This window comes from Salvelinus namaycush, unplaced genomic scaffold (genome assembly GCF_016432855.1).
Source record: "Salvelinus namaycush isolate Seneca unplaced genomic scaffold, SaNama_1.0 Scaffold492, whole genome shotgun sequence".
Taxonomy (NCBI): domain Eukaryota; kingdom Metazoa; phylum Chordata; class Actinopteri; order Salmoniformes; family Salmonidae; genus Salvelinus; species Salvelinus namaycush.
In genome coordinates, this window is record NW_024061189.1 from 10,864 (window position 1) to 31,193 (window position 20,330).

Genomic DNA, 20,330 nt, shown 5'->3' on the forward strand with positions numbered 1-20,330 from the left:
GCCCTGTCCTGAGTCTCTGCCCTGTCCTGAGTCTCTGCCCTGTCCTGAGTCTCTGCCCTGTCCCGAGTCTCTGCCCTGTCCCGAGTCTCTGCCCTGTCCCGAGTCTCTGCCCTGTCCCGAGTCTCTGCCCTGTCCCGAGTCTCTGCCCTGTCCCGAGTCTCTGCCCTGTCTGATTCCTTTTAATTTAGTGGATGGTAGGATTATCCCTATGCCCTAGTGGACAGCCAGTGGAAACATCACCTCTGCACCATGTTTCCTGTAGTACTACAATATCAACATCATCAATTTCTTTCAGGAAATCTGGGTTTCTGCTCTTTAGCCCAAAAGCAGAGGACTTAAATTCTTGTAAATTCCAACATGAAAAGATTTCATAACTGTTTTTTCTCCATCTCTCCCCTCTGTCGGTCTCTCTCTCCCCCTCTTTCTGTCGGTCTCTCTCTCCCCCTCTTTCTGTCGGTCTCTCTCTCCCCCTCTTTCTGTCGGTCTCTCTCTCCCCCTCTCTCTCTTTCTGTCGGGGTCTCTCTCTCTCTCTCTGTCGGTCGGTCTCTCTCTGTCGGGGTCTCTCTCTCCCCCTCTCTCTCTCCCCATATCCACTCTCTCTCTAGTCTCTGTTGAGAGTGTCTCATTCCCAGCCCAGCTCCCCTGGGCCCCCCCTCCAGGGTAGAGATGGTACGTTCCTACCCAGTCTGACTCCCATCCAGACTTCTTCGGCCTGGTCCATGTTCGGCTCCGGGGAGGCTGTCCATCTGCCGGGGGACGACAGGTATGGTCTGTGTGTGTGGGTCTGTGTGTGTGTGGGTCTGTCTGTGGTGTGGTGTGTGTGTTAGACCCCCCTCTAGTACAGTGGGTGGATTTGACCCCCGTCATGTTTCTGTTGGGTGGAAGGTGTTGTTTTTGAGAGAGAGCTGATTCTCTATTGTGCTGTGTGTGTGTGTGTGGGGGGGCAGGTTTAGTAGCAGCAGAAGGCCAAATACCCCACACTGTGATAGAGAGGCCACCCAGAGTAGTGTGTGCATATGGATGGACCCCAGGTTGGACTTGTGAAAGTATCACTCTCCTGTCAGTCATGCCGGCTCAATGACAGGCTCCACACCTTCCCAGTTTCTCTGCTCAGAATAGGGAAGTAAGGCAACTAGTGCCTGCACTTCACAGTACAGTGAGCACAGTCACAGATATGGCCGAAATACTGCAACCATACCACACACACACCTCTCTCCATTCTGGTTGTTTTCTGCCGTTCAATCAAACTTGGTATTTTATTAGCAGCAGCTACTCTTCCTGGGGTCCACATGAAGCATGACATAATACAGAACATTAATTTGACAAGAACAGCTCAAAGACAAAACTACAAACATTTTAAAATGAGAACAATAGAACTAGAAGGTTCTGTACTGACTAAATACTGAGAAAAAACCCATAGAGACCTAATATTCTAGGACTATGTTTATCGTGTACTAATTAATATTCTAGGACTATGTTTATCGTGTACTAATTAATATTCTGGGACTACGTTTACCGTGTACTAATTAATATTCTGGGACTACGTTTACCGTGTACTAATTAATATTCTGGGACTACGTTTACCGTGTACTAATTAATATTCTAGGACTACTTTTACCACGTTCAAATTAATATTCTTGGACTACGTTTATTCTATTACACAGCCTACGTATCAGAACATACACTGTCAGTTACACATACAGTCAGAGGGTGCTGCGTGCAGCCGAACCCTACAGGACACCTACAGAACCAGGTGTCAGGGGAAGGCCAAGCCGAACGCACCATTGGGTGCTGCCTGCCCTACAGGACACCTACAGAACCAGGTGTCAGGGGAAGGCCAAGCCGAACGGACCATTGGGTGCTGCCTGCCCTACAGGACACCTACAGAACCAGGTGTCAGGGGAAGGCCAAGCCGAACGGACCATTGGGTGCTGCCTGCCCTACAGGACACCTACAGAACCAGGTGTCAGGGGAAGGCCAAGCCATGCCCTGTTCTCCCTGCTTCAATCACTCAGACACAGGCAGTACAGGAGCGTCATGGCAACAACTGGAGAACAAGTTCTCATTTACAACTGCGACCTGACCAAGATAAAGCAAAGCAATGCGACACAAACAACAACACAGAGTTACACATGGAATAAACGTACAGTCAATAACACAATAGAAAAGTTGATATACAGTGTGTGCAAATGAGGTAAGATTAGGGAGGTAAGGCAATAAATAGGGCCATAGTGGCAAAATAATTACAACTTAGCAATTAAACACTGGAGTGACAGATGTGCAGAAGATGAATGTGCAAGTAGAGATACTGGGGTGCAAAGGAGCAAAAAAAAATAACAATATGGGGATGAGGTAGTTGGATGGGCTATTTACAGATTGGCTATGTACAGGTGCAGTGATCTGTGAGCTTCTCTGACAGCTGATGCTTAAAGTTAGTGAGGGAGATATGAGTCTCCAGCTACAGTAATTTTTGCAATTCATTCCAGTCATTGGCAGCAGAGGACTGGAGGGAAAGGTGGCCAAAAGAGGAATTGGCTTTGGGGCTGACCAGTGAGATGTACCTGCTGGAGCGCGTGCTAGGGGTGGGTGTTGCTATGGTGACCAGTGAGCTGAGATAAGGCGGGGCTTTACCTAGCAAAGACTTGTAGATGACCTGGAGCCAGTGGGTTTGGTGACGAATATGATGTGAGGGCCAGCCAACGAGAGCATACAGGTCGCAGTGGTGGGTAGTATATGGGGCTTTGGTGACAAAACGGATGGCACTGTGATAGACTGCATCCAGTTTGCTGAGTAGAGGGTTGGAGGCTATTTTGCAAATGACATCGCCGAAGTCGAGGATCGGTAGGATAGTCAGTTTTACGAGGGTATGTTTGGCAGCATGAGTGATGGAGGCTTTGTTGCGAAATAGGAAGCCGATTCTAGATTTAATTTTGGATTGGAGATGTTTGATGTGAGTCTGGAAGGAGAGTTTACAGTCTAACCAGACACCTAGGTATTTGTAGTTGTCCACATATTCTAAGTCAGAACCGTCCAGAGTAGTGATGCTAGTCGGGCGGGCGGGTGCAGGCAGCGATCGGTTGAAGAGCATGTATTTAGTTTTACATGCATTTAAGAGCAGTTGGAGGCCACGGAAGGAGAGTTGTATGGCATTGAAGCTTGTTTGGAGGGTTGTTAACAGTGTCCCGAGAATTGAACCCTGTGGCACCCCCATAGAGACTGCCAGAGGTCCAGACAACAGGCCCTCCGATTTGACACACTGAACTCTGTCTGAGAAGTAGTTGGTGAACCAGGCGAGGCAATCATTTGAGAAATCAAGGCTGTTGAGTCTGCCGATAAGAATGCGGTGATTGACAGAGTCGAAAGCCTCTGGGGATCTCAGACGATATGAAAGACAGGTTGAACAGGCTAGAAATGGGGGTTACAACAATTGCAGCAGATAATTTTAGAAAGAGAGGGTCCAGATTGTCTGGCCCGGCTGATTTGTAGTGGTCCAGATTCTGGTCCAGCTCTTTCAGAACATCAACTATCTTGATTTGGGTGAAGGAAAAATGGGGGAGGTTTGGGCGAGTTGCTGTGGGGGGGTGCAGAGCTGTTGACTGGGGTAGGGATAGTCAGGTGGAAAGCATGGCCAGCCATAGAAAAATGCTTTTTGAAATGATCAATTATCGTGGATTTATTGGTGGTGACAGTGTTTCCTAGCCTCAGTACAGTTGGCAGCTGGAAGGAGGTGCTCTTATTCTCCATGGATTTTACAGTGTCGGCCAGGAATGGCCAATAGTTTATACCCCCAGACCATCTGCTGAATAGACAGAACAGTTGAAACTGGAGCAGCAGCACGGCCAGGTGGACTGGGGACAGCAAGGAGTCATCATGCCAGGTAGTCCTAATGCATGGTCCTAGGGCTCAGGTCCTCCGAGAGAAAGAGAGAATTAGAGAGAGCATACTTAAATTCACACAGGACACCGGATAAGACAGGAGAAATACTCCAGATATAACAGACTCTAGCCCCCCGACACATAAACTACTGCAGCATAAATACTGGAGGCTGAGACAGGAGGGGTCAGGAGACACTGTGGCCTCGTCCGACGATACCCCCGGACAGGGCCAAACAGGAAGGATATAACCCCACCCACTTTGCCAAAGCTCAGCCCCGGGAAGAGGCAGAGAATCCCAGTGGAGAGAGGGGAACCGGCCAGGCAGAGACAGCATGGGCGGTTCGTTGCTCCAGTGCCTTTCCGTTCACCTTCACACTCCTGGGCCAGACTACACTCAATCATAGGACCTACTGAAGAGATGAGTCTTCAATAAAGACTTAAAGGTTGAGACCGAGTCTGCGTCTCTCACATGGATAGGCAGAGATTTCCATAAAAATTGAGCTCTATAGGAGAAAGCCCTGCCTCCAGCTGTTTGCTTAGAAATTCTAGGGACAATTAGGAGGCCTGCGTCTTGTGACCGTAGCGTACGTGTAGGTATGTACGGCAGGACCAAATCGGAAAGATAGGTAGGAGCAAACCCATGTAATGCTTTGTAGGTTAGCAGTAAAACCTTGAAATCAGCCCTAGCCTTAACAGGAAGCCAGTGTAGGGAGGCTAGCACTGGAGTAATATGATCACATTTTATGTTCTAATCAGGATTCTAGCAGCCGTATTTATCACTAACTGAAGTTTATTTAGTGCTTTATCCGGGTAGCCGGAAAGTAGAGCATTGCAGTAGTCTAATCTAGAAGTGACAAAAGCATGGATAAATTTTTCTGCATCAATTTTGGACAGAAAATGTCTGATCTTTGCAATGTTACGTAGATGGAAAAAAGCTGTCCTTGAAACAGTCTTGATATGTTCGTCAAAAGAGAGATCAGGGTCCAGAGTAACGCCGAGGTCCTTCAGTTTAATTTGAGACGACTACAACCATCAAGATTAATTGTCAGATTCAACAGAAGATCTCTTTGTTTCTTGGGACCCAGAACAAGCATCTCTGTTTTGTCTGAGTTTAAAAGTAGAAAGTTTTCAGCCATCCACTTCCTTATGTCTGAAACACAGGCTTCTAGCGAGGGCAATTTTGGGGCTTCACCATGTTTCATTGAAATGTACAGCTGTGTGTCATCCGCATAGCAGTGAAAGTTAACATTATGTTTTCGAATTACATCCCCAAGGGGTAAAATATATAGTGAAAACAATAGTGGTCAGAGGACAAACCAGAGGACATTCAGAGACAAACTGATATCTTTCCGACAGATAAGATCTAAACCAGGCCAGAACTTGTCCGTGTAGACCAATTTGGGTTTCCAGTCTCTCCAAAAGAATGTGGTGATCGATGGTGTCAAAGGCAGCACTAAGGTCTAGTAGCACGAGGACAGATGCAGAGCCTCGGTCTGACGCCATTAAAAGGTCATTTACCACCTTCACAAGTGCAGTCTCAGTGCTATAATGGGGTCTAAAACCAGACTGAAGCATTTCGTATACATTGTTTGTCTTCAGGAAGGCAGTGAGTTGCTGTGCAACAGCTTTTTCCAAAATGTTTGAGAGGAATGGGAGATTCGATATAGGCCGATAGTTTTTTAATATTTTCTAGGTCAAGGTTTGGCTTTTTCAAGAGAGGCTTTATTACTGCCACTTTTAGTGAGTTTGGTACAAATCCGGTGGATAGAGAGCCGTTTATTATGTTCAACATAGGAGGGCCGAGCACAGGAAGCAGCTCTTTCAGTAGTTTAGTTGGAATAGGGTCCAGTATGCAGCTTGAAGGTTGAGGCCATGATTATTTTCATCATTGTGTCAAGAGATATAGTACTAAAACACTTGAGTGTCTCCCTTGATCCTAGGTCTTGGCAGAGTTGTGCAGACTCAGCTGTTTCTACCCCCAGACCATCAGACTGCTGAATAGACACCACTAGTCAGCTGTTTCTACCATCAGACCATCAGACTGCTGAATAGACACCACTAGTCAGCTGTTTCTACCCCAGACCGTCAAGCTGCTGAATAGACACCACTAGTCAGCTGTTTCTACCATCAGGCTGTTGAATAGACACCACTAGTCAGCTGTTTCTACCCCCAGACCATCAGGCTGCTGAATAGACACCACTAGTCAGCTGTTTCTACCCCAGACCGTCAAGCTGCTGAATAGACACCACTAGTCAGCTGTTTCTACCCCAGACCGTCAAGCTGCTGAATAGACACCACTAGTCAGCTGTTTCTACCATCAGGCTGTTGAATAGACACCACTAGTCAGCTGTTTCTACCCCCAGACCATCAGGCTGCTGAATAGACACCACTAGTCAGCTGTTTCTACTATCAGACCACCAGGCTGCTGAATAGACACCACTAGTCAGCTGTTTCTACCCCCAGACCATCAGACTGCTGAATAGACACCACTAGTCAGCTGTTTCTACCATCAGACCACCAGGCTGCTGAATAGACACCACTAGTCAGCTGTTTCTACCATCAGGCTGCTGAATAGACACCACTAGTCAGCTGTTTCTACCATCAGGCTGCTGAATAGACACCACTAGTCAGCTGTTTCTACCATCAGACTGCTGAATAGACACCACTAGTCAGCTGTTTCTACCATCAGGCTGCTGAATAGACACCACTAGTCAGCTGTTTCTACCATCAGGCTGCTGAATAGACACCACTAGTCAGCTGTTTCTATCCCCAGACCATCAGGCTGCTGAATAGACACCACTAGTCAGCTGTTTCTACCATCAGGCTGCTGAATAGACACCACTAGTCAGCTGTTTCTACCCCCAGACCATCAGGCTGCTGAATAGACACCACTAGTCAGCTGTTTCTACCCCCAGACCATCAGGCTGCTGAATAGACACCACTAGTCAGCTGTTTCTACCATCAGGCTGCTGAATAGACACCACTAGTCAGCTGTTTCTACCCTCAGACCATCAGACTGCTGAATAGACACCACTAGTCAGCTGTTTCTACCATCAGGCTGCTGAATAGACACCACTAGTCAGCTGTTTCTACCATCAGGCTGCTGAATAGACACCACTAGTCAGCTGTTTCTACCCCCAGACCATCAGACTGCTGAATAGACACCACTAGTCAGCTGTTTCTATCCCCAGACCATCAGGCTGCTGAATAGACACCACTAGTCAGCTGTTTCTACCCCCAGACCATCAGGCTGCTGAATAGACACCACTAGTCAGCTGTTTCTACCATCAGGCTGCTGAATAGACACCACTAGTCAGCTGTTTCTACCATCAGGCTGCTGAATAGACACCACTAGTCAGCTGTTTCTACCATCAGGCTGCTGAATAGACACCACTAGTCAGCTGTTTCTACCATCAGGCTGCTGAATAGACACCACTAGTCAGCTGTTTCTACCATCAGGCTGCTGAATAGACACCACTAGTCAGCTGTTTCTATCCCCAGACCATCAGGCTGCTGAATAGACACCACTAGTCAGCTGTTTCTACCCCCAGACCATCAGGCTGCTGAATAGACACCACTAGTCAGCTGTTTCTACCCCCAGACCATCAGACTGTTGAATAGACACCACTAGTCAGCTGTTTCTACCCCCAGACCATCAGGCTGCTGAATATACACCACTAGTCAGCTGTTTCTACCATCAGGCTGCTGAATAGACACCACTAGTCAGCTGTTTCTACCCTCAGACCATCAGGCTGCTGAATAGACACCACTAGTCAGCTGTTTCTACCATCAGACTGCTGAATAGACACCACTAGTCAGCTGTTTCTACCCCCAGACCATCAGGCTGCTGAATAGACACCACTAGTCAGCTGTTTCTACCCCCAGACCATCAGGCTGCTGAATAGACACCACTAGTCAGCTGTTTCTACCATCAGGCTGCTGAATAGACACCACTAGTCAGCTGTTTCTACCCCCAGACCATCAGGCTGCTGAATAGACACCACTAGTCAGCTGTTTCTACCATCAGGCTGCTGAATAGACACCACTAGTCAGCTGTTTCTACCCTCAGACCATCAGACTGCTGAATAGACACCACTAGTCAGCTGTTTCTACCCCCAGACCATCAGGCTGTTGAATAGACACCACTAGTCAGCTGTTTCTACCATCAGGCTGCTGAATAGACACCACTAGTCAGCTGTTTCTACCATCAGGCTGCTGAATAGACACCACTAGTCAGCTGTTTCTACCCCCAGACCATCAGGCTGCTGAATAGACACCACTAGTCAGCTGTTTCTACCATCAGGCTGCTGAATAGACACCACTAGTCAGCTGTTTCTACCCCCAGACCATCAGGATGCTGAATAGACACCACTAGTCAGCTGTTTCTACCCCCAGACCATCAGGCTGCTGAATAGACACCAATAGTCAGCTGTTTCTACACCCAGACCATCAGACTGCTGAATAGACACCACTAGTCAGCTGTTTCTACCATCAGGCTGCTGAATAGACACCACTAGTCAGCTGTTTCTACCCTCAGACCATCAGACTGCTGAATAGACACCACTAGTCAGCTGTTTCTACCCCCAGACCATCAGGCTGTTGAATAGACACCACTAGTCAGCTGTTTCTACCATCAGGCTGCTGAATAGACACCACTAGTCAGCTGTTTCTACCATCAGGCTGCTGAATAGACACCACTAGTCAGCTGTTTCTACCCCCAGACCATCAGGCTGCTGAATAGACACCACTAGTCAGCTGTTTCTATCCCAGACCATCAGGCTGCTGAATAGACACCACTAGTCAGCTGTTTCTACCCCCAGACAATCAGACTGCTGAATAGACACCACTAGTCAGCTGTTTCTACCATCAGGCTGCTGAATAGACACCACTAGTCAGCTGTTTCTACCATCAGACTGCTGAATAGACACCACTAGTCAGCTGTTTCTACCCCCAGACCATCAGGCTGCTGAATAGACACCACTAGTCAGCTGTTTCTACCCCCAGACCATCAGGCTGCTGAATAGACACCACTAGTCAGCTGTTTCTACCCCCAGACCATCAGGCTGCTGAATAGACACCACTAGTCAGCTGTTTCTACCATCAGGCTGCTGAATAGACACCACTAGTCAGCTGTTTCTACCCCCAGACCATCAGGCTGCTGAATAGACACCACTAGTCAGCTGTTTCTACCATCAGGCTGCTGAATAGACACCACTAGTCAGCTGTTTCTACCCTCAGACCATCAGACTGCTGAATAGACACCACTAGTCAGCTGTTTCTACCCCCAGACCATCAGGCTGCTGAATAGACACCACTAGTCAGCTGTTTCTACCCCCAGACCATCAGGCTGCTGAATAGACACCACTAGTCAGCTGTTTCTACACCCAGACCATCAGACTGCTGAATAGACACCACTAGTCAGCTGTTTCTACCCCCAGACCATCAGACTGCTGAATAGACACCACTAGTCAGCTGTTTCTACCCCCAGACCATCAGGCTGCTGAATAGACACCACTAGTCAGCTGTTTCTACACCCAGACCATCAGACTGCTGAATAGACACCACTAGTCAGCTGTTTCTACCATCAGGCTGCTGAATAGACACCACTAGTCAGCTGTTTCTACCCTCAGACCATCAGACTGCTGAATAGACACCACTAGTCAGCTGTTTCTACCCCCAGACCATCAGGCTGTTGAATAGACACCACTAGTCAGCTGTTTCTACCATCAGGCTGCTGAATAGACACCACTAGTCAGCTGTTTCTACCATCAGGCTGCTGAATAGACACCACTAGTCAGCTGTTTCTACCCCCAGACAATCAGGCTGCTGAATAGACACCACTAGTCAGCTGTTTCTACCCTCAGACCATCAGACTGCTGAATAGACACCACTAGTCAGCTGTTTCTACCATCAGGCTGCTGAATAGACACCACTAGTCAGCTGTTTCTACCATCAGACTGTTGAATAGACACCACTAGTCAGCTGTTTCTACCCCCAGACCATCAGGCTGCTGAATAGACACCACTAGTCAGCTGTTTCTACCCCCAGACCATCAGGCTGCTGAATAGACACCACTAGTCAGCTGTTTCTACCCTCAGACCATCAGACTGCTGAATAGACACCACTAGTCAGCTGTTTCTACCATCAGGCTGCTGAATAGACACCACTAGTCAGCTGTTTCTACCATCAGACTGCTGAATAGACACCACTAGTCAGCTGTTTCTACCCTCAGACCATCAGGCTGCTGAATAGACACCACTAGTCAGCTGTTTCTACCCTCAGACCATCAGACTGCTGAATAGACACCACTAGTCAGCTGTTTCTACCATCAGGCTGCTGAATAGACACCACTAGTCAGCTGTTTCTACCATCAGACTGCTGAATAGACACCACTAGTCAGCTGTTTCTACCCCCAGACCATCAGGCTGCTGAATAGACACCACTAGTCAGCTGTTTCTACCCCCAGACCATCAGGCTGCTGAATAGACACCACTAGACAGCTGTTTCTACCATCAGGCTGCTGAATAGACACCACTAGTCAGCTGTTTCTACCATCAGGCTGCTGAATAGACACCACTAGTCAGCTGTTTCTACCATCAGGCTGCTGAATAGACACCACTAGTCAGCTGTTTCTACCCCCAGACCATCAGGCTGCTGAATAGACACCACTAGTCAGCTGTTTCTACCATCAGGCTGCTGAATAGACACCACTAGTCAGCTGTTTCTACCCTCAGACCATCAGACTGCTGAATAGACACCACTAGTCAGCTGTTTCTACCCCCAGACCATCAGGCTGCTGAATAGACACCACTAGTCAGCTGTTTCTACCCCCAGACCATCAGGCTGCTGAATAGACACCACTAGTCAGCTGTTTCTACACCCAGACCATCAGACTGCTGAATAGACACCACTAGTCAGCTGTTTCTACCATCAGGCTGCTGAATAGACACCACTAGTCAGCTGTTTCTACCCTCAGACCATCAGACTGCTGAATAGACACCACTAGTCAACTGTTTCTACCCCCAGACCATCAGGCTGTTGAATAGACACCACTAGTCAGCTGTTTCTACCATCAGGCTGCTGAATAGACACCACTAGTCAGCTGTTTCTATCCCAGACCATCAGGCTGCTGAATAGACACCACTAGTCAGCTGTTTCTACCCCCAGACAATCAGGCTGCTGAATAGACACCACTAGTCAGCTGTTTCTACCCTCAGACCATCAGACTGCTGAATAGACACCACTAGTCAGCTGTTTCTACCATCAGGCTGCTGAATAGACACCACTAGTCAGCTGTTTCTACCATCAGACTGCTGAATAGACACCACTAGTCAGCTGTTTCTACCCCCAGACCATCAGGCTGCTGAATAGACACCACTAGTCAGCTGTTTCTACCCCCAGACCATCAGGCTGCTGAATAGACACCACTAGTCAGCTGTTTCTACCATCAGGCTGCTGAATAGACACCACTAGTCAGCTGTTTCTACCCCCAGACCATCAGGCTGCTGAATAGACACCACTAGTCAGCTGTTTCTACCATCAGGCTGCTGAATAGACACCACTAGTCAGCTGTTTCTACCCTCAGACCATCAGACTGCTGAATAGACACCACTAGTCAGCTGTTTCTACCCCCAGACCATCAGGCTGCTGAATAGACACCACTAGTCAGCTGTTTCTACCCCCAGACCATCAGGCTGCTGAATAGACACCACTAGTCAGCTGTTTCTACACCCAGACCATCAGACTGCTGAATAGACACCACTAGTCAGCTGTTTCTACCATCAGACTGCTGAATAGACACCAGTAGTCAGCTGTTTCTACCCCCAGACCATCAGACTGCTGAATAGACACCACTAGTCAGCTGTTTCTACCCCCAGACCATCAGGCTGTTGAATAGACACCACTAGTCAGCTGTTTCTACCATCAGGCTGCTGAATAGACACCACTAGTCAGCTGTTTCTATCCCAGACCATCAGGCTGCTGAATAGACACCACTAGTCAGCTGTTTCTACCCCCAGACAATCAGGCTGCTGAATAGACACCACTAGTCAGCTGTTTCTACCATCAGGCTGCTGAATAGACACCACTAGTCAGCTGTTTCTACCCTCAGACCATCAGACTGCTGAATAGACACCACTAGTCAGCTGTTTCTACCATCAGGCTGCTGAATAGACACCACTAGTCAGCTGTTTCTACCATCAGACTGCTGAATAGACACCACTAGTCAGCTGTTTCTACCCCCAGACCATCAGGCTGCTGAATAGACACCACTAGTCAGCTGTTTCTACCCTCAGACCATCAGGCTGCTGAATAGACACCACTAGTCAGCTGTTTCTACCATCAGGCTGCTGAATAGACACCACTAGTCAGCTGTTTCTACCCCCAGACCATCAGGCTGCTGAATAGACACCACTAGTCAGCTGTTTCTACCATCAGGCTGCTGAATAGACACCACTAGTCAGCTGTTTCTACCCTCAGACCATCAGACTGCTGAATAGACACCACTAGTCAGCTGTTTCTACCCCCAGACCATCAGGCTGCTGAATAGACACCACTAGTCAGCTGTTTCTACCCCCAGACCATCAGGCTGCTGAATAGACACCACTAGTCAGCTGTTTCTACACCCAGACCATCAGACTGCTGAATAGACACCACTAGTCAGCTGTTTCTACCATCAGGCTGCTGAATAGACACCACTAGTCAGCTGTTTCTACCCTCAGACCATCAGACTGCTGAATAGACACCACTAGTCAGCTGTTTCTAGCCCCAGACCATCAGGCTGTTGAATAGACACCACTAGTCAGCTGTTTCTACCATCAGGCTGCTGAATAGACACCACTAGTCAGCTGTTTCTATCCCAGACCATCAGGCTGCTGAATAGACACCACTAGTCAGCTGTTTCTACCCCCAGACAATCAGGCTGCTGAATAGACACCACTAGTCAGCTGTTTCTACCCTCAGACCATCAGACTGCTGAATAGACACCACTAGTCAGCTGTTTCTACCATCAGGCTGCTGAATAGACACCACTAGTCAGCTGTTTCTACCCCCAGACCATCAGGCTGCTGAATAGACACCACTAGTCAGCTGTTTCTACCCCCAGACCATCAGGCTGCTGAATAGACACCACTAGTCAGCTGTTTCTACCATCAGGCTGCTGAATAGACACCACTAGTCAGCTGTTTCTACCCCCAGACCATCAGGCTGCTGAATAGACACCACTAGTCAGCTGTTTCTACCATCAGGCTGCTGAATAGACACCACTAGTCAGCTGTTTCTACCCTCAGACCATCAGGCTGCTGAATAGACACCACTAGTCAGCTGTTTCTACACCTAGACCATCAGGCTGCTGAATAGACACCACTAGTCAGCTGTTTCTACCATCAGGCTGCTGAATAGACACCACTAGTCAGCTGTTTCTACCCCCAGACCATCAGGCTGTTGAATAGACACCACTAGTCAGCTGTTTCTATCCCAGACCATCAGGCTGCTGAATAGACACCACTAGTCAGCTGTTTCTACCCCCAGACCATCAGGCTGCTGAATAGACACCACTAGTCAGCTGTTTCTACCCTCAGACCATCAGACTGCTGAATAGACACCACTAGTCAGCTGTTTCTACCCCCAGACCATCAGGCTGCTGAATAGACACCACTAGTCAGCTGTTTCTACCCCCAGACCATCAGGCTGCTGAATAGACACCACTAGTCAGCTGTGTCTACCCCCAGACCATCAGGCTGTTGAATAGACACCACTAGTCAGCTGTTTCTACCCCCAGACCATCAGACTGCTGAATAGACACCACTAGTCAGCTGTTTCTACCCTCAGACCATCAGACTGCTGAATAGACACCACTAGTCAGCTGTTTCTAGCCCCAGACCATCAGGCTGTTGAATAGACACCACTAGTCAGCTGTTTCTACCATCAGGCTGCTGAATAGACACCACTAGTCAGCTGTTTCTATCCCAGACCATCAGGCTGCTGAATAGACACCACTAGTCAGCTGTTTCTACCCCAGACCGTCAAGCTGCTGAATAGACACCACTAGTCAGCTGTTTCTACCCCAGACCGTCAAGCTGCTGAATAGACACCACTAGTCAGCTGTTTCTACCATCAGGCTGTTGAATAGACACCACTAGTCAGCTGTTTCTACCCCCAGACCATCAGGCTGCTGAATAGACACCACTAGTCAGCTGTTTCTACCATCAGACCACCAGGCTGCTGAATAGACACCACTAGTCAGCTGTTTCTACCATCAGGCTGCTGAATAGACACCACTAGTCAGCTGTTTCTACCATCAGGCTGCTGAATAGACACCACTAGTCAGCTGTTTCTACCATCAGGCTGCTGAATAGACACCACTAGTCAGCTGTTTCTATCCCCAGACCATCAGGCTGCTGAATAGACACCACTAGTCAGCTGTTTCTACCCCCAGACCATCAGGCTGCTGAATAGACACCACTAGTCAGCTGTTTCTACCCCCAGACCATCAGGCTGCTGAATAGACACCACTAGTCAGCTGTTTCTACCATCAGGCTGCTGAATAGACACCACTAGTCAGCTGTTTCTACCATCAGGCTGCTGAATAGACACCACTAGTCAGCTGTTTCTACCATCAGGCTGCTGAATAGACACCACTAGTCAGCTGTTTCTACCATCAGGCTGCTGAATAGACACCACTAGTCAGCTGTTTCTATCCCCAGACCATCAGGCTGCTGAATAGACACCACTAGTCAGCTGTTTCTACCCCCAGACCATCAGGCTGCTGAATAGACACCACTAGTCAGCTGTTTCTACCATCAGGCTGCTGAATAGACACCACTAGTCAGCTGTTTCTACCATCAGGCTGCTGAATAGACACCACTAGTCAGCTGTTTCTACCATCAGGCTGCTGAATAGACACCACTAGTCAGCTGTTTCTACCATCAGGCTGCTGAATAGACACCACTAGTCAGCTGTTTCTACCATCAGGCTGCTGAATAGACACCACTAGTCAGCTGTTTCTATCCCCAGACCATCAGGCTGCTGAATAGACACCACTAGTCAGCTGTTTCTACCCTCAGACCATCAGACTGCTGAATAGACACCACTAGTCAGCTGTTTCTACCATCAGGCTGCTGAATAGACACCACTAGTCAGCTGTTTCTACCATCAGACTGCTGAATAGACACCACTAGTCAGCTGTTTCTACCCCCAGACCATCAGGCTGCTGAATAGACACCACTAGTCAGCTGTTTCTACCCCCAGACCATCAGGCTGCTGAATAGACACCACTAGTCAGCTGTTTCTACCATCAGGCTGCTGAATAGACACCACTAGTCAGCTGTTTCTACCCCCAGACCATCAGGCTGCTGAATAGACACCACTAGTCAGCTGTTTCTACCATCAGGCTGCTGAATAGACACCACTAGTCAGCTGTTTCTACCCTCAGACCATCAGACTGCTGAATAGACACCACTAGTCAGCTGTTTCTACCCCCAGACCATCAGGCTGCTGAATAGACACCACTAGTCAGCTGTTTCTACCCCCAGACCATCAGGCTGCTGAATAGACACCACTAGTCAGCTGTTTCTACACCCAGACCATCAGACTGCTGAATAGACACCACTAGTCAGCTGTTTCTACCATCAGGCTGCTGAATAGACACCACTAGTCAGCTGTTTCTACCCTCAGACCATCAGACTGCTGAATAGACACCACTAGTCAGCTGTTTCTACCCCCAGACCATCAGGCTGTTGAATAGACACCACTAGTCAGCTGTTTCTACCATCAGGCTGCTGAATAGACACCACTAGTCAGCTGTTTCTACCATCAGGCTGCTGAATAGACACCACTAGTCAGCTGTTTCTACCCCCAGACAATCAGGCTGCTGAATAGACACCACTAGTCAGCTGTTTCTACCCTCAGACCATCAGACTGCTGAATAGACACCACTAGTCAGCTGTTTCTACCATCAGGCTGCTGAATAGACACCACTAGTCAGCTGTTTCTACCATCAGACTGCTGAATAGACACCACTAGTCAGCTGTTTCTACCCCCAGACCATCAGGCTGCTGAATAGACACCACTAGTCAGCTGTTTCTACCCCCAGACCATCAGGCTGCTGAATAGACACCACTAGTCAGCTGTTTCTACCCTCAGACCATCAGACTGCTGAATAGACACCACTAGTCAGCTGTTTCTACCATCAGGCTGCTGAATAGACACCACTAGTCAGCTGTTTCTACCATCAGACTGCTGAATAGACACCACTAGTCAGCTGTTTCTACCCTCAGACCATCAGGCTGCTGAATAGATACCACTAGTCAGCTGTTTCTACCCTCAGACCATCAGACTGCTGAATAGACACCACTAGTCAGCTGTTTCTACCATCAGGCTGCTGAATAGACACCACTAGTCAGCTGTTTCTACCATCAGACTGCTGAATAGACACCACTAGTCAGCTGTTTCTACCCCCAGACCATCAGGCTGCTGAATAGACACCACTAGTCAGCTGTTTCTACCCCCAGACCATCAGGCTGCTGAATAGACACCACTAGACAGCTGTTTCTACCATCAGGCTGCTGAATAGACACCACTAGTCAGCTGTTTCTACCATCAGGCTGCTGAATAGACACCACTAGTCAGCTGTTTCTACCATCAGGCTGCTGAATAGACACCACTAGTCAGCTGTTTCTACCCCCAGACCATCAGGCTGCTGAATAGACACCACTAGTCAGCTGTTTCTACCATCAGGCTGCTGAATAGACACCACTAGTCAGCTGTTTCTACCCTCAGACCATCAGACTGCTGAATAGACACCACTAGTCAGCTGTTTCTACCCCCAGACCATCAGGCTGCTGAATAGACACCACTAGTCAGCTGTTTCTACCCCCAGACCATCAGGCTGCTGAATAGACACCACTAGTCAGCTGTTTCTACACCCAGACCATCAGACTGCTGAATAGACACCACTAGTCAGCTGTTTCTACCATCAGGCTGCTGAATAGACACCACTAGTCAGCTGTTTCTACCCTCAGACCATCAGGCTGTTGAATAGACACCACTAGTCAGCTGTTTCTACCATCAGGCTGCTGAATAGACACCACTAGTCAGCTGTTTCTATCCCAGACCATCAGGCTGCTGAATAGACACCACTAGTCAGCTGTTTCTACCCCCAGACAATCAGGCTGCTGAATAGACACCACTAGTCAGCTGTTTCTACCCTCAGACCATCAGACTGCTGAATAGACACCACTAGTCAGCTGTTTCTACCATCAGGCTGCTGAATAGACACCACTAGTCAGCTGTTTCTACCATCAGACTGCTGAATAGACACCACTAGTCAGCTGTTTCTACCCCCAGACCATCAGGCTGCTGAATAGACACCACTAGTCAGCTGTTTCTACCCCCAGACCATCAGGCTGCTGAATAGACACCACTAGTCAGCTGTTTCTACCATCAGGCTGCTGAATAGACACCACTAGTCAGCTGTTTCTACCCCCAGACCATCAGGCTGCTGAATAGACACCACTAGTCAGCTGTTTCTACCATCAGGCTGCTGAATAGACACCACTAGTCAGCTGTTTCTACCCTCAGACCATCAGACTGCTGAATAGACACCACTAGTCAGCTGTTTCTACCCCCAGACCATCAGGCTGCTGAATAGACACCACTAGTCAGCTGTTTCTACCCCCAGACCATCAGGCTGCTGAATAGACACCACTAGTCAGCTGTTTCTACACCCAGACCATCAGACTGCTGAATAGACACCACTAGTCAGCTGTTTCTACCATCAGACTGCTGAATAGACACCAGTAGTCAGCTGTTTCTACCCCCAGACCATCAGACTGCTGAATAGACACCACTAGTCAGCTGTTTCTACCCCCAGACCATCAGGCTGTTGAATAGACACCACTAGTCAGCTGTTTCTACCATCAGGCTGCTGAATAGACACCACTAGTCAGCTGTTTCTATCCCAGACCATCAGGCTGCTGAATAGACACCACTAGTCAGCTGTTTCTACCCCCAGACAATCAGGCTGCTGAATAGACACCACTAGTCAGCTGTTTCTACCATCAGGCTGCTGAATAGACACCACTAGTCAGCTGTTTCTACCCTCAGACCATCAGACTGCTGAATAGACACCACTAGTCAGCTGTTTCTACCATCAGGCTGCTGAATAGACACCACTAGTCAGCTGTTTCTACCATCAGACTGCTGAATAGACACCACTAGTCAGCTGTTTCTACCCCCAGACCATCAGGCTGCTGAATAGACACCACTAGTCAGCTGTTTCTACCCCCAGACCATCAGGCTGCTGAATAGACACCACTAGTCAGCTGTTTCTACCATCAGGCTGCTGAATAGACACCACTAGTCAGCTGTTTCTACCCCCAGACCATCAGGCTGCTGAATAGACACCACTAGTCAGCTGTTTCTACCATCAGGCTGCTGAATAGACACCACTAGTCAGCTGTTTCTACCCTCAGACCATCAGACTGCTGAATAGACACCACTAGTCAGCTGTTTCTACCCCCAGACCATCAGGCTGCTGAATAGACACCACTAGTCAGCTGTTTCTACCCCCAGACCATCAGGCTGCTGAATAGACACCACTAGTCAGCTGTTTCTACACCCAGACCATCAGACTGCTGAATAGACACCACTAGTCAGCTGTTTCTACCATCAGGCTGCTGAATAGACACCACTAGTCAGCTGTTTCTACCCTCAGACCATCAGACTGCTGAATAGACACCACTAGTCAGCTGTTTCTAGCCCCAGACCATCAGGCTGTTGAATAGACACCACTAGTCAGCTGTTTCTACCATCAGGCTGCTGAATAGACACCACTAGTCAGCTGTTTCTATCCCAGACCATCAGGCTGCTGAATAGACACCACTAGTCAGCTGTTTCTACCCCCAGACAATCAGGCTGCTGAATAGACACCACTAGTCAGCTGTTTCTACCCTCAGACCATCAGACTGCTGAATAGACACCACTAGTCAGCTGTTTCTACCATCAGGCTGCTGAATAGACACCACTAGTCAGCTGTTTCTACCCCCAGACCATCAGGCTGCTGAATAGACACCACTAGTCAGCTGTTTCTACCCCCAGACCATCAGGCTGCTGAATAGACACCACTAGTCAGCTGTTTCTACCATCAGGCTGCTGAATAGACACCACTAGTCAGCTGTTTCTACCCCCAGACCATCAGGCTGCTGAATAGACACCACTAGTCAGCTGTTTCTACCATCAGGCTGCTGAATAGACACCACTAGTCAGCTGTTTCTACCCTCAGACCATCAGGCTGCTGAATAGACACCACTAGTCAGCTGTTTCTACACCTAGACCATCAGGCTGCTGAATAGACACCACTAGTCAGCTGTTTCTACCATCAGGCTGCTGAATAGACACCACTAGTCAGCTGTTTCTACCCCCAGACCATCAGACTGCTGAATAGACACCACTAGTCAGCTGTTTCTACCCCCAGACCATCAGGCTGTTGAATAGACACCACTAGTCAGCTGTTTCTATCCCAGACCATCAGGCTGCTGAATAGACACCACTAGTCAGCTGTTTCTACCCCCAGACCATCAGGCTGCTGAATAGACACCACTAGTCAGCTGTTTCTACCCTCAGACCATCAGACTGCTGAATAGACACCACTAGTCAGCTGTTTCTACCCCCAGACCATCAGGCTGCTGAATAGACACCACTAGTCAGCTGTTTCTACCCCCAGACCATCAGGCTGTTGAATAGACACCACTAGTCAACTGTTTCTACCCCCAGACCATCAGGCTGTTGAATAGACACCACTAGTCAGCTGTTTCTACACCCAGACCATCAGACTGCTGAATAGACACCACTAGTCAGCTGTTTCTACCATCAGGCTGTTGAATAGACACCACTAGTCAGCTGTTTCTACCCCCAGACCATCAGGCTGTTGAATAGACACCACTAGTCAGCTGTTTCTACCCCCAGACCATCAGACTGCTGAATAGACACCACTAGTCAGCTGTTTCTATCCCCAGACCATCAGACTGCTGAATAGACACCACTAGTCAGCTGTTTCTACCATCAGGCTGCTGAATAGACACCACTAGTCAGCTGTTTCTACCATCAGGCTGTTGAATAGACACCACTAGTCAGCTGTTTCTACCCCCAGACCATCAGACTGCTGAATAGACACCACTAGTCAGCTGTTTCTATCCCCAGACCATCAGACTGTTGAATAGACACCAGTAGTCAGCTGTTTCTACCATCAGGCTGCTGAATAGACACCACTAGTCAGCTGTTTCTACCATCAGGCTGCTGAATAGACACCACTAGTCAGCTGTTTCTACCCCCAGACCATCAGACTGCTGAATAGACACCACTAGTCAGCTGTTTCTACCCCCAGACCATCAGACTGCTGAATAGACACCACTAGTCAGCTGTTTCTACCCCCAGACCATCAGGCTGCTGAATAGACAC

The 20,330-nt window shown here is 48.6% G+C and overlaps 1 protein-coding gene across 1 annotated transcript in view; it reads left to right on the forward strand.

Annotated features, from left to right (window-relative positions):
• The first annotated feature begins 518 nt into the window (after positions 1-518).
• Positions 519-20,330, forward strand: part of LOC120041634 (TSC22 domain family protein 3-like) — a 35,897-nt gene continuing 16,085 nt past the window's right edge. The window contains exon 1 of the mRNA XM_038986496.1: positions 519-763. Within this exon, the coding sequence (XP_038842424.1) occupies positions 720-763 (44 nt within the window). The 5' untranslated portion in view covers positions 519-719. The remainder of the gene's footprint in view (positions 764-20,330) is intronic.